Source organism: Anabrus simplex, chromosome 3 (assembly GCF_040414725.1).
Source record: "Anabrus simplex isolate iqAnaSimp1 chromosome 3, ASM4041472v1, whole genome shotgun sequence".
NCBI classification, from domain to species: domain Eukaryota; kingdom Metazoa; phylum Arthropoda; class Insecta; order Orthoptera; family Tettigoniidae; genus Anabrus; species Anabrus simplex.
This window is the reverse complement of record NC_090267.1, coordinates 511,722,594-511,738,753: the sequence shown is the minus strand read 5'-3', so window position 1 is coordinate 511,738,753 and position 16,160 is coordinate 511,722,594. Positions and strand designations below refer to the sequence as shown.

The 16,160-nt window shown below is 40.9% G+C and overlaps 1 protein-coding gene across 2 annotated transcripts in view; it reads left to right on the top strand.

The window, feature by feature from the left end:
• Unc50 (Unc50 RNA binding protein) overlaps nt 1-16,160 on the top strand; it is a 75,598-nt gene that overhangs the window by 4,001 nt on the left and 55,437 nt on the right. For both annotated transcript variants that reach the window (XM_068226768.1, XM_067143709.2), the window contains one exon: nt 8,716-8,867. In XM_068226768.1, coding sequence (XP_068082869.1) covers nt 8,716-8,867 — 152 coding nt within the window. The remainder of the gene's footprint in view (nt 1-8,715; nt 8,868-16,160) is intronic.

The window sequence follows — 16,160 nt, the reverse complement described above, 5'->3', positions numbered from 1 at the left end:
TTGGTTGCATCACATAACAAACGACGTGGCTATGCAGCGCATGAGTAAACAATTACAAGTAACAAAGACCAATAAAAATAAAAAACTTAGAAAACATTATTCATAATGAAAAATGTAACCTCCAACAACTTATACTTCAAGGAAAATTAAATGTCAGAAGAGGTCCTGGCTAATAATGCAATTGCCAGTAGTCCGGTTCTTCATCAGCTGGCTTGTTTAGAGCAGCTGTTAGTAGAAAGGCCTGGACCAGATAGACCATTGAGGATATGGCACTTTGAGAAGAAGAATCAACATCTGAAATTGTGCTACTGGTGCTGCTTTTGAAATGTGGATATATAGCAGAAAGTTCAAAGTACTGCATCATACCAGCATGGCGTTGGTGTCCTTAAGCACCTTCAGGTACAAACAGACTGAGCCTGGATCAAGCTTTAACAATTTCATTTTTTGCAGACAAGTTCATACAGTTCCATGGTTCTGCTGGATATTATCAGTTTCTGGTACCTTCTTTTCTTTAAGCTCTGCCATTCCTTTCTCAGACAACAGAAGGAGACAAGAGTACAGAATCACTATGGTACCATTCAAGGATACTCTTGAACATATTCAACATCTCTTTTCAGAGGAGACAATAGTTTTATTTGAACATGTACTGACGACGACATTTTTCCAATGGAAACATGAATTTTATGAACAGACAGACAGTGTTGCCATGGGAAGCCCACTTAGCCCTGTTATTGCTAATTTTTATATGGAGTTCTTTGAAGAGGAAGCCCTGCAGACTGCTGTAAATAAACCCAGCTGTTGGTTCCGCTATGTGGATGACACTTTTGTGATATGGGGACATGGAGAGGACACACTTGACGGTTTTCTTACACATCTGAACAGTGAACAGTATTCATCCTCGTACACAATTCACTGTAGAGAAGGAAAAGGATGGAGAATTAGCTTTCCTAGACGTGCTGGTGAAGAGGAAGAATGATGGATCCCTAGGGCATCAAGGACACACACAGACCGATACTTAAACAAAACTTCCAATCACCATCCTGGCCAGAAGCGCGCCATGATGAAGACCTTGGTGGATCGCGCCCTTCGTGTCTGTGAACCAGAGTACATCGAGAAGGAACTACGGCATCTTGATCGAGCCTTACAAACCAATGGCTACACGGTACAAGAGGTCAGGAGAGCACTCCGCCCCAGAAGACAGCCAGCGAATAGTAAGCGAGAAGAACCCAGGAAGAAAGGTATCGCTTATTTGCCGTATATACGGGACGTCACGGATTGTATTGGAAGGCTCCTTGAACGTCACAATGTTAAAACCATTTTTCAGCCGACCCGACAGCTACAAAACATGTTATGTTCTGCCAAAGATCCATGTGACCCTTTAACATCTACTGGGGTCTATAGGATACCGTGCAGCTGGAGCTGTTTATATTAGCACGACTGGCAGAAGTGTCAATACTCGCCTGACAGAGCACAAAAGGAACTATCGCTTGGGGCAATACGACAAATCAGCAGTAGCGGAGCATGCACTGCTTGACGGAAAGCATGAGATCCGTTACGAGGATACTGACATACTGGCCACAACATCCCACTTTCACGCCCGTCTCTACAGGGAAGCAATCGAAATACATAAACATCCGAATAACTTTAATAGAAAAGAGGAAGGGCTGAAACTCAGCAAGGCCTGGTACACCCCTTTATATAACGTACGGCCGAAGTTTACTAAGATCAGGGACATTACAGTCAACCAACCAGAGGATCCATTGCTCGGTTGTGCACTCCGAGATCCAGTCAGACGACAGACTGCTCGGAGCGACCCAGTCAGAATTCATGCCCTCATATACTCAACCTGATGACATACTGCACGGCGCGAACCAATCAGAGGTCGTGTGCTCAGAGACCCAACCAAACACCAGGCTGTTCAGCGCGACCCAATCGGAGGTCGTGCTTTCAGATAGTCAATCAGATGTTGGATTGCACGGCGCGAACCAATTGGAGGTCGCACACTTACATATAAATACAGCTGCTTCCCAAACAACTTTCGCAGTCGCCAGTGGGATACAGGAGAGTGTATCTACACGACACCACAGAAGATGACTACCGCAGCAGTAGTCGAAACGTCTGGGAGAAGCGAGAAGAGTGGACCACGGCATAATAGCCCGGAAGATTTTTATTATATTGACACTGGCCGTGAAAGCCTTCATACTTTAATGATCTGATACAACTTACCCAACTGATACAGAAATACTACAGCATGGAATAAGTTTACATATTACAAACTCCACTTGTTACTGTTCACTTCAGCGTCCTTTCGATACATACACAATCAAAGGGACTCTGCATAGTACATGGACAAACAAACGGCTACTTTTGGTTTCAACCGCAGGGCTCAAGTAATGGTTTTATAATAGACCCCACAGAATGATTTTCCAAACAACTGGGACTACATTTACAGCTCACATAAAAGAAAGGGCTCTGGCAACAATGAAATGAAATGGCGTAGTGTAAAAGCACCAGTCATTGACAGGGTCACCCGTTGTTGACACCCTAGAGAATAAGTAAATTCTTTCTTGTATTGAATAGGTGGACACAGTAATTTTATTCAAGAAAGAATTTACTTATTGTATCTTCAGTATGGAACAAAATGAGATTAGTTACTTGTAACCCTAGAGAATACTCGGTAAACATAAGGAGTGTAACAAGACATGAGATCTGAAACTTCGGCGGTAACCACTCTGAAGCCCTCTGGCGGTAATGGCTGAGAACTAATCAGATGAGGTGTTTAGAGTCGGGATAGATGTAGTTTAGTGATGACACCTGTTGCAAGATTTAACAGCACATGGTTTTCTTCTCAGATTTGTTAAGCAGGTGAGTGTGTTCCACTGATTTTAATTCCTCCTATTCACTTATTTAAGTAAATCCTGTCATGTAGTCTGAAAGTTTAACAGTTGTTCTTTTCATTTTTGTGTTCAGTGTGAAAAAAGGCAGGAGGTAACAATGTTCCGTTAGAGTGTCAATTATTGGTTTAGTGAAATGCCTATAACCTTTCATTGACACCCCCTGTCAATAATGGGTGTTTACTACCTAACTTAAATTTGAAATCTTGTTGTTACTGGTAGAATATGCTTTAAATACTGAATATTTTGGTAGATATTTTGGTGAAATTGAATAGCCCGTACCAAAAGATGACGGGGGTGTCAACTTCAGGTTTTTCAGGTGTTAACTATTGGTGATTGATTACAAAATATAGTTATTTATTAGCCTAGGTTATCAATGTTTTATGCTATTAACGTTTTGGCATTTAATCTAATGTAATGCTATCTTTCGTTTTTGGCCACAAAATGATTAAAAAGGGGAGAAAAATTCTTAATTATGCTCTGGAGCAAATGGGACAAGCAATAGGAGATGTTAGAAATGGGTCTTCGGTGCAATCAGCAGCTAAAAGGCATGGAGTACCAAGAATTACGCTGATGTATAGGGTACAAGGCAAAATTTAAAAATCCCAAATAGGCCCAAACCCCATTTTGTCACTAGAGGAGGAAGATGTTCTTGTGAACTGAATTCAATCTTTGGCAAAGGCTGATTTTCCAATTGTAAGAAAAATTAATAAACAGTGTTCAGCAACTTTTAATACGATTAAATAGGAAGTCCCAATTCAAATCTGTCCGTAAATGGTTTAAATCATTCTTGAGTAGACACCCCACAATCTCTTTATGAACACCAGAAAACCTAACACCGACCTTGATAGCTGCAGTTGCTTAAGTGCAGCCAGTATCCAGTATATTTTCACACCAGGCAAATGCTGGGGCTATACCTTAATTAAGACCACGGCCGCTTCCTTCCCAATCCTAGCCCTTTCCTGTCCCATTGTCGCCATAAAACCTATCTGTGTCGGTGCGACGTAAAGCAACTAGCAAAAAAAAAAGGAAAAAAAAAAAGAAGAAAACCTAACAACATCAAGAGCATCGGTGTCAGCTGAAGACCTGCAGAACTGGTACAAAGAAATATATAATTTCCTGTATGATGAAAATGTTTTGGATGTACTAGATAATCCGGTTAGGGTTTCTAATGCAGACAAGACTGGGATGTTTTTGAATCTGAAAGGAGGGAAAATTTTAGCAAAGAAAGGAGAAAAAAAGATTTACCAAAAGGTAAATCCTGATGAAAAGGAATGTTTTAACTGTCACGATAACAGCCAGTGCAGCAGGTGTGATGGCCCCTCCATTAATTGTGTTTAAATATGAAAGGATCCCATAAAAATTTGCAGGCAGCAGTCCCTCAGATTGGGGAATTGGCCGTTCAGAAAGTGGTTGGATAACCGGAGCACTATTTTATGAATTTGTCACCAATGTCACCATGGCTCACCAGCAATAACATTGATCTTTCTGTGATTCTTTTCCTCTATGGTCATTCCTCGCACGACTCCTCACACTAGTGAGTTTTGCGCAGAAAAGGGTATCATTCTCATAGCCCTTTATCCCAACGCAACGCATCTCATCCAACCTATGGATGTTTCTTGTTTTCAGATCATTGAAAGGCCGCTGGAAGGAGAAAGTTCATTCATGGAGAACAGAAAATATGGATTCGCTGATCTTGAAAAAGAAATATTTTTCACCGATTTAAAAATAGGTGCTTAATGACATTTCCTCCACAGCCATCCAGAACGGCTTTAGGAAGTGCAGTTTGGTGCCTTGGAATCCATCCGCTGTGCTAGACCATGAATTTCCTTCTGGAAATGAAAATCTGAATGTAAATATTATTTCAAAATTTGATTTGAATGAGAACTTAAAGTTTTGGAAAATATTATTGGGAAAGGAAAATTATCAGAATTTCAAGGAGCTGAAGAATGGGATGGAGAGATAAAGGACACACCATTATATTATGCATGGAGAGAAATTACAACAAAGCGTATTAGTCACGATGTGATCCCACACCTGCAGAAAAACATTGAGCATTTGATTGAACATGAAAAGCAACCAGAACCACTAATCTTGGAAGATGTTACAATGCCATCTCAAGTACTATTATTAAATCGGCACCAAATACCATCCCCGGAAACGAAGACATCCCAGTGCAATCAACCAGCAAAAGTGTTGAAACAGCACCAAGAAAAATCCCAGGTAATGTCCCCAGTCCATTTAAAAATATACTTTTTCTGGCCAGATGTTTCTACTGTGCAGAAGAAGAGGAAAGGAGAAATGCTACCATCTGTTGTCCCTTCAAAATCGTGGCAGGAATATCACAAGAGTAAGATCAGGAAGAAGCTAGATTTAGAGGAAAGCAAGAAGCTGAAGGCCATGGAAAAACAAAAGAAGGAATGAAATTAAATTAAAAACTATGGCAAGGAAGACAGTCAGGAAAAGGAAAAAGCAGCTTGAAATCATTTCTTCGGAGGAAGAAGAAAAAGAATGGATTCCTTCAGGAAGTAGTATTGACGATGTAAGCATCCATCTCACTGACGAGTCAGAAACTGAAGATTCAGAAATTCAGCACCAAGTTGATGTTAACAATTTGTCTTCAAAGTTAGATCCTGTGACTTACGAAAAATCTTCCTCTAAAATGCAAGATGAAGGCAGTGTTTCGGCAGTGAACGAACCAGTGGAAAAACATCTGTTAGGCATAAGTGAGATAAAGTTTATTAAGAATTTGCCTCGCCTATACAATGATATTACAGTCCAAGAAGGTACTTTTGTTATATACCAAACTAAGAAAATGAGGAAATATTCAAATACGTTCTCCAAATTACAGAGGTTCTCCATGAAGATAGTGCCACAGCTGTTATCCTAAACCCCCTCAATCATTTGAGGAATGTATTCATAAAAAATGAAAGTGACAAAAGGAATGTTTCTGCAAATGATATCCTTCAAATTCTGCCTAAACCATTAACTTTTGGCACGCCAGGCTCAACAATTCATTACCAGTTTCCTTGTTCAGTAGAAGTGGACTGGTAGATCATATTGCTTAAATATGGAACAGTAGAAAATACATTTCTAGGCAAATAGGCTAATTAATTGGTTTTATATTTCTACCAATCTAATTTAGAAATGAGATGTTAGGCCTCTGTGTTTATGTAAGACTGTCTTCTAAATAGTAACTTTTGCAAATTTCAGAGTTTAGCCCAACTCTCAGATATCATTGTTTTTTGAGGGACACAATTGAAGTATTTTCTTTTTATTGTATTTTATTATTAACAGAATTTAGTTTATTTCATGTTCCAACATTATATTCCTACGCTGCAATTGCCATTAGAGATGATAATGTACTAGCTGCACACTTTTTAGCGATAGATTTGTGTACGGGTTTGAGGAGTAAAGAGGGAGCACTTCCGGTTCCGTTAGCACTGCCAACTGAATGGAAATGAAATCTGAATTGAATCGATAATATGATCGATCGATATGAATTTTCTGAACCTTTGTTATTTTAAACCAACAACTGTGTCACACACACATGATATAACATTATATAACTTTTCTCGATACGAAACTTATTCCTAGAGTGAATTCTATAGTTTTGCTTTGCTGTGTAAATACCAACAGTACTAGTACGTAAAGTGTACGCCAGATGTTGTACAGCGATTCATAGTTTGTGTTTCAAAGATTGCCAGTACGAATCTCGAAGATTGCCGAGGTCGACCGCTTCAGCACTAGGGTGTAAATCTATCGCTAAAAAGTGTGCAGATAGTACTTAGTTATAATTTTCTTAACTGTCAACCATTGGTTCTCTACTGTGTCATCTATTTGTGTTTTAAGTTTTGTAACATGTCAATGACTGGTTAAGTTTTTACATTTGAAACAAAGAAAAATATCCAGTAACTACTAACATCATAGTTTAAAAAAATATATCCTAGATAAAGAACTGTAGATTATATTTACACCATGAAAAGAAGTTCAAACAAAAAAGAAATTGAAGTAGAATTAAATGAAGTATAAATTTTCCTTAAGGGTGTCAATGACTGGTGCTTTTACCCTATGGCTTTTAGTGCCAGGAGTGTCCGAGGACAAGTTTGGCTCGCCATGTGCAGGTCGTTTGATTTGCTGACCGTAGGTGACCTGCGCATCGTGATGATGAAATGATGATGAAAACGACACATACATCCAGTTCTTGTGCCAGCGAAATTAACCAATGACAGTTAAAACCAGGACCCCTGTGATCAAAGGCCAGCATGCTAACCCTTTAGCCATGGAGCCGGACTCTGGCAGCAATAATAGCAATAAACAACATAGATCTTAGTCAACTATCGATCAAAACAGCCTTGAAATTTTCCATCTAAAAGTTACACACCATTCGTGACCTGCAGCATTGAAATCAAATGGACCTTGCTGAAAAAGAAAGACCTAAGAAAAATAGAAAGGGTTAAAGCAATTTTCCTTAAAACAGCACTGTGTATCTAAACACACACCCTCAAGGCTTGTATATGAACTGACTCAAGAACTTTTCTTCATTGAGGAAGTACTACATACCATGACTCTACAATCTACAAAAGAATACTCTGAAAACCGTAACAGTAGTTAGTGGGACGTAAAGCAAGTAACATTATTACAAAAGGATATCAAAAGTTGTTACATGAATTAAATCAAAGAAGACAGATATTTGGAGTGACTTTTATATAACGGATGCAGTGACAGCAGACAATTGGTGGCAAAGTTGCTTCAATCTTGAGCATACAGTGAATTGTGCAGTGGTCCATGGTCTCCACCATAAGGCATGTGTCGTTGTGTGTGCTGATCATGTGAAAAATTTTGCGGTTGTTACCGCGCCGCCCTGGAGCGCCCGCAGAGGCCTTGTTCTTTTCCATTTAAGAAAAATAATAGACCACACAGTTAGAACCGGGGCATCATCTACTCAACCATGTGATGTACACAAAGAGAAATGTGATACATATATAAAAATACAATTCCATATTACGCTGAGAAATATCATCTGGACTTCATAGAGGATTGATGATACAAGCAAGAGGCACCATTACTTACATATTTCACAACTTTTGCACATACAACACATGCCTTATGGTGGAGACGATGGACCACTGCACGAGTCACTGTATGCCTGAGATCGAAGAAATCTAATCTGGATTTATTAAGAACATCACGTTAGCAGCCCTGAGAGGCTCGTTAACAAAAGTCAGAAATCATTTATACTCGTAGCTATATTTTTGTCCTATACCGAGGTATTATTGATTGAGATGATTTTACTGAGTGATAGGTATAATATGGTGTACTAATCATTTATAGACAATATATTTTACACGACCTTTGTAGTTGTCAGTCCACTTTTTGGCAGCCACAAAAATGGTGGAAGCAGAAACAAGTGCCTTTCATTCTCATCTGTTTCTTGCCAAAGAGCTCACAGTAATGGCAAATATTTGCTCATTTCTCAGATCTCATGTCTTAATTCTTCTTATTGTCTTGTAGCTCTACAAATATTGCCTCCTCTCTCAGTAATGGACCTTTTCCTTGGAACATCTTGCATTTGGGAAATGGTGGCTTGGAACCCCACTGTCGGCAGTCCTGCAGATGGTTTTCTGTGGTTTCCCATTTTCACACCAGGCTGAACCTTCACTAGGCCTCATCCACTTCCTTCCCACTCCTAGTCCTTTCCTATTCCATCGTCGCCATGAGACCTATCTGTGTCAGTGCAATGTAAAGGAAACTGTAAAAAAATAAAAAAATTGCTTTTGCATACTTCATTTTTTATACTGAACTTGTGTTGTTTATTTAGGTTGGATTGTATGAGTGCTGCAGCAAAACGATACAAATATCTTCGCCGCTTGGTGAAATTTCAGCAGATGGATTTTGAATTTGCATTCTGGCAAATGCTGTATCTTTTTATTGCACCCCAGAAAGTATACAGAAATTTTCATTATAGAAAACGTAAGTTTAACAAGTTTTATTTATGTACTTATATTTTAATTTATTGATATGCAGTGACAGAGAATGTCATACGAGTACAGCTGATCTTGCATTAGACAGTTTTATGTATAGTTCCTGATCAGACAAGGAATATCTTGTAGTAATAACAGATTGCCTGGGCTAGAGCTTGTATTTCAGTTCCCAGAAGGTGTCAACAGTGTACAGAATAACTCAAAAAGTTTTTAGGTTACGGTAAAGAAGCCGACCATCGCCACTTCACTTGTAGGCACTGAAATACTATTAGATACATTCATTAGTGTCCAAGGCACTAGTAGAGGTGCAAAAATACTGTGTTTTTATACAATTACCTGACATATACACACCCCTTACGGGTGGGGGATGCACATGTAGAATACACATGCGGTATCCCCTGCCTGTCGTAAGAGGCGACTGAAAGGGGCGAGCTAGGCGGAGACATGGATTGTAGTTTGGTACAACGTGTTGGACTTCCTGTCGCTGGGAGGGGCTGAATACATTAACCACCCAGGAAGCGGCGGGTGGGAGCATCATGTACCCTTGCAATAGTATCTGCCTGACAACACAGGTCCCCGCACAGACGAATGCCAGAAGGACATATTATTATTATTATTATTATTATTATTATTGTTATTATTATTATTGTTTTTTTATTTTTTCGCTATATTTGGTGCTCTGTATACGCTGTGGGGTACGTACTATTGCAGGTGACTCGAGGAAGGGAGTCCTAGTGTTCATTGCCTCAATCATCCCGTATTAGGCATCATCCAACATCGGACCCCGGGCAGTACCGGCTATGACCAGGTGGGTGTTGCCTTGGGTGCTTGGTTCGGCTACAGACACCCCTGATTGGAGTGGGTGGCATTTGAGGAGGATGGTTTCGGGCATGGCTTCGAAACGTCATGCACAAGCCCAAGATGGTCCCTCACTGAAGTCTTTAACTTTTGCTTCCCTGACAGGTTCAAATTCCTGGGAATATGCGCAGCGTGAAGGAATGGGATCCAGCTTTCCTAGGTTTCTGGTTGCTACCAGAACCAATGGGTATGATTTTAATCTGGTAAAACCGATCCTTTTTAGGAGACACATTGAAGGCATGTACGACGAACTTGAGGATCTCAAGAAAATGCGCAATGGTAGTTTGCTTTTGAAGACTCGTACAGCACTGCAGACCAATCAGTTGCTGAAGTGTGACCACTTTGGCGAAATCCTCGTCAAAGTGGAGGAGCACAGATCCTTGAATCTTGTTCACGGCATCATCTTCCACTGCGACCTTATTTTGAAGACTGACAAAGAGTTGATGGAAGGCATGAAGAACCGTGGCGTGACACACGTCCGGCGCATTACGCGCAAAGTCAAGGGTGAAGACATTGCCACTTGTGCCTTCATCGTCTCTTTCAAGTTATCAGTGTTATCAGAGAAAGTCAAGGTAATAACTTATCGTTGTGATGTGAGGCCGTACATCCCACCTCCTATGAGATGCTATCAATGCCAGAGATTCGGATGTATGGTATCTCGTTGTTCGAATCAGTCTGTGTGTGGTACATGTGGAAGAGTAGCTCACGGCGCGGAAGAGTGCACAACTCCGTACAAGTGCACTAACTGCTCTGGTCATCACCTTAGTTTTTCCACTCAAGCTTCAGAGGACTATAATGTGCCCTTTAGGGAGTGGGAACTCTGCAGCGCCTTGGCGCTTTGCAAGGACACGTCCCCTGGGCCAGACAATCTCCATAACCAGATGTTGAAACACCTTAGTGAGGATAGTCTATTATATCTCCTTTGAGTGTTCAACCAAATATGGATAGAGGGTGAGTTTCTGTCTCAGTGGCGAGAGGGCATAGTCATTCCTGTCCTCAAGCCTGACCAAAATCCTAAGTACGCAGGAAGCTACAGGCCTATTTGTCTCACTAACTGCTTGTGTAAGCTATTTGAGAGGATGGTAAATCGCCGATTGGTGTGGTGTCAAGAGAAACAAAGACTTTTGTCCAAGTATCAATGTGGTTTTCGAGCTGCTTGCTCGACCACTGATCACATGGTACACCTGGAGAGTTCTAGCCAGGATACATTTCTCCGCAAACAGCATTTGGTGGCTGTTTTCTTTGACTTAGAAAAGGCCTATGACACCACATGGCGATATGGTATCCTTTCAGTCCTACACCAATGGAGATTCCGAGGTAACTTGCCGGTATTTATTGCAAATTTTCTATCCCTCCGTCTATTCCGTGTCAGAGTTGGGAGGACATATTCGCAATACCACGTTCAAGAAAATGGAGTCCCACAGGGATTGGTTCTTAGTGTCACTCTGTTTGCGATTGCCATAAACGTTATTGTCACTGCTGTTGGTTCAGCAGTAATACCGTCGGTATATGTGGACAAGTTTGGTCTGCATTATAGCTCACATAACATGGCAGTCACAGAGCAACAATTACAGCAAGCTATTAGGAGAGTGGATAGTGGACCTTAGAACATGGCTTTTGGTTTTCCACCACAAAGATCTCTGTTGTCCACGTTTGTCGACAACGCAGTCTTCACCTGTATTCTGAGCTTTATTTAGGAAATGTTGCTCTTCCTGTGGTTGACACTTATGGATTCCTTGGGCTCCTTTTCAATAGCAAATTATCGTGGGAGTCACATGTGCGACAGTTAAAAGTGCAATCCACCGAGAAACTGAATATCTGGAAGTTCCTTAGAAACACTAATTGGGGATTCTATAGGGCACATATTTTATCCAGGTTAGACTACCGCAGTGCAGCATATGGCTCAGCAAGACCAAATGTCCTTGCGAAACTGAATAGCATCCACCACAGCGGGGTTGGATGGCGACCAGAGCTTTTCGAACCTTTCCCATTACTAGCCTACTCGCTGAGTCTGGTGTGCCGCCTTTACACCTGAGGTGCCAGCAAATGCTTCTATCGTATGCTGCAAATTTGTTACAGATGCCACTTCACCCAAGCTATCCCTGCGTACTCAACAATGGAAACCGTCGTCTGTATGCTGCTTGTCCTCGAGCAACGCAGCGGTTGGTAAATGCTTCTATAGCAGTCACAGATTATTTCACATACCTTCGGTTCTTTGCCTTGTCAGAGAACCAAGTGGGGTACATCCATGGATAGTACGATGACCTGAAATAATCCTGGATCTGCACATTGGCCTGAAGGAAAACACGGACCCTGCGATTTATCGCAGGCTCTTCCTGTTGTTGGCTGGTATCCAGGTTCATTCGTCGTTTACACCGATGGCTCGAGAACAGACACGAAAATGGTCTTTGCATTCATTGTCAACACTGATAGGTTTCTTTTTGCTCTTCTAGAAACCTGTAGTGTGTACACAGCGGAGCTCTATGTTATCTGTGAAGCTCTGCGATACGTACTGTCCGATGAGCATCGACACTTTCTTCTGTGTACTGACTCCTTGAGCTTGCTACAGTCTGTTGATACCTGTTTCCCTCAGCACCTTCTGGTGCAGCGGATCCAGGACCTGCTGGCCGGGTGTTCGGATGCCAGCACCAGAATCACGTTTATGTGGCTCCCAAGCCACATGGGTGTAGAAGGAAACGAGTTATCAGATAAGGCTGCCAAGGAGGCAGTAACACTACCCCTGTTGCCTTACAAGGTTCCAGCAAGTGATATTCGCTCTCAGCTGAGACATCTGGTTATGTCCCATTGGGAGAAGGAGTGGCAGGCCACTGCACTTGCAAATAAGCCGAGAGCGATCAAAGGTACTCTAACCGTCATCACCCTCTAGGTCCCCGGTACGACCTAGGGATGATGAGGTCAATAACCTTACCCACCAGGGTGAGAGAAGAAGAGAGAGGAAACAGGACAGAGAGAGAGAGAGAGAGAGAGATAGATAGAGACCCTAGTGAGAAGGTTGCTAGCGTGTCCGCCCCAAAATAGGAGTCATAGCGAACACGAGGGAGAACCAAGGGCACAAGAAAAACGACAACAAGGGGCCAAGCACAATAGAATACAAGAAACCATAGAAAAAAACAAAGGATGAAGTTACCACACTTACCGGAAGCAGCGAAAGAAGACGACTTAAGGCCGTGGAAGCAAATACACAAGAAAATCGGTGGCAGTGCTCCACCGAACGTGGCGAATGAAAACCAACACTTGAATAAAATTAAAGAACATTAATTGTAAAGGTAAATTGGAGGTAACAAATTAAATCTTTAAGTTGATAAAACCTGTGTTTATTTTAAGAAGTAAAACCAAAATCAATAAATAAATTCAACGTAAAGTTGAAAAAGGGGAAAAGTAAATAACAATTAATAAAATGAATCAGACATTACCAGGTATAATTTAAAAGAAAAATTAATTCATTAGTGATTAACAATTAGGGTAAATAAATATTCTTTAACAGATAATAAATTATAATATTATGAAAACAACAAAGAAAAGAAAAGGATGACCTCCGTACCTAATAAAATGTGATCAGAAAACAACGGAAAACCAATTGACCTCATTACATAAATACTACCTTGAAAAAAAGTGTGATCGATCACGGATAGTTAATTAATTAAAAATACCATACTCAGTTAACAAGGTTTTCAATTAGATTGTTTTTCAACGCGGCCGCTTCTCATGATTACCAAAGTTAAAACGTGCAGTTTCCACCAAGGACAGTTTTCAAGACCTATAGAATTTTACGTAGAAATACACCACCACTCGGGGCAAGAAAAGGAAACACAACTTTAAAGGGTGGTCAAAAATAAATTAACATTTAAAACAGTAAACGATACACACAACTCAGTAATATATAATTCAAGATCCACACAGGCTCCATGCGCCAGACTACCTCAACAACCGACAACAATCACCACACAAAACCGTTGCCAAGGTAACCACAAAAACAAAGCAACGCCTCCAAAAAAGGAGGAGGTAAACAGGCAAGAGAAATATTTAATTCACCAAAAACCCCAGAAGGGGGAGGGGAGAAGAAAACATACCTAACGAATGGGAAAACAAAACACAGGAAAGCAAACAGAAACCCGAAGAAAGTTAAGCCCGTTATCTTGGAGACTGTACCTTGGTTCACAAGGAAAGTTACAATTTAAAGTGCCAAAAAGAACTCATTTAAATTTTAAACTTAAAAAAAAAATCCCAATTCAGTTCACTGTGGACCTTCCACATTACTGTGATTAGTTGCCGAAACAGTTTTTCAGATTTTCATAACAGCACACGCCAAAGGTACCAATTTAACGACGAAATTTAAATTCTTATTATTATTATTATTATTATTATTATTATTATTATTATTATTATTTTTCCAATGTTTCCTGAAATCTTTGAAAATATCAAAATCCTCTTCTTGACGACGCTATAAAATGTTTCAAACACTGGTACATACCTTTGGTGGTGAAGAAATTGTGAGAAATTCAAACCTGGCCATTGTTAAAGAAGAATGCAGTCACGCGTTCAGTAACAAGACCTCGTTAGCAAGTATCCAGGAGAAATATAGTTGAACAAATATGATCAGAGGAAATGGTAGGAGGTCTCCAACTAGTTCTACCGGGGAACATCCCCGTTAATGCCCTAATCATGGCGGTTTTAAAGTAAACCACCACTGCATAGCGCAGCACACAATCACACACGCGCTCATGATGGTTGCCTCAAGCGAACTGCCCTCGCGTCAGAAGCGAGTAGGAAGCAAGTCTCTTGTTAGCCGGCGGGCACATGCGCAGTTACGCGCAACCACACGGAGCCAGGACAATGGCGCGCAGCATACATTAGCTTAAAAAAAGGGTATTTTGGCGAACAGCCGATTGACACAGATATTCCAGGGCACAAGGCCAGTCCAAAAAAGTTATAAAGGGAGGCTCACACTATTTAACATTGTCTCAGCCCTCCCGCCCCGAAACGACGACAAAATCTCATGCATATGCCATCAATGATGTGGTGGTCACACATATACTAAATTTGGGCGAAGTAGTCCAACAGAAAACGACCACCAAGATAAACTAGTTTTAGTTAGGAGTTCACATGACCAGGTTAATAGTTTAAACCACAGTTCCATATCACGTTGTTTTTAGAAATAATTGGCGGGGTGCGATCAACATCAGTGTCCAGAAACGTTAACCGGAGCACTCAGAGAATCACCAGAGTAATGTTTTTCATCAAATAGAGAGCACAATGACCAGAGTTCACCAAATATTCAGGTCCACACGATACACTTTGGTTCAATGCATCACACAATGATATAGTTTTTGACACACGACCCAGTTCACCTTTGAGGTTTGGCAACTCTTACACAAATCACAGATATACTGACCAAAATCAGACGAAAACCACATGATTATTAGTCCACGCATCCAGGTTACTTTCCAAAGCACGGTGGTAAATTAATTCTAATGCACAAGTACCTTTACAAGTCTCCTCTGATATTAAGGGAATGCATGATCTCGAGTTGCAAAAAGTGACAACAGGGAAATGGAACGCACAACGGGATCAGGGGAGGACCAAAGGAGGCGCAATTGGTGAATGTAATCTACAAAATAAGTGAACCGCAAAATCTAGATCAATACAGTTTGTTACACTTGATTGAGTCAGGACCACGGTACACCACTCAAAACACAGTAGTAGGTAGTCAACAGGGTAAGCACAGGTAGTACACGGAGAATCCATGATACCGGAATGGAATGAGCAACCACACCTATCACCATAGCCAAACAAGATCTCAAACTTCAACACTCGGTTCGGTTAGCAACCAAATACGCAGGATAGAAATTACCGCAAAACAACAACCCATAATCAAGAGCATCAACCACAACATAAGGTGCCATAACCGCAGGGTCAAAAAGCAATTTTCCACAGGAGCCCAAATTAGATGCACAGAGTGAAGCAACGCCTAGCTTACAAGTACCAGCATAACAGTACAACGTCTTACCACCACTAGCTAAACGTAAATAAATATGACATAGGATAAGAAGGTTTTTCATCTAGACGAAGGTCAATACACAGGCATACACCAATGAAAGTAGGTTAAGTCCAAAGTTTAGAATTTAGTAGATACAGGGCTACGACATAGTGAAGAATCAATCACTAACAGATTCCAAAATCCACTGACCAGGGCATTAACAAAATTTTCACAAACACAGTTCAACTTCCCACATCAAAATACACCACCTAGTTGAATAAGAGTGAGGACAAGCAACCAAAACGCAATTGATAAATCTAGCTTCAAGGAGTCAGGGTTAGGATATAAAATATGGAAAATCCAAGGCTTAAAAGGGTAAACGTGTTTAGAGCAAGGGAAGGATTGACTGGACCGGTTGGAGACTTC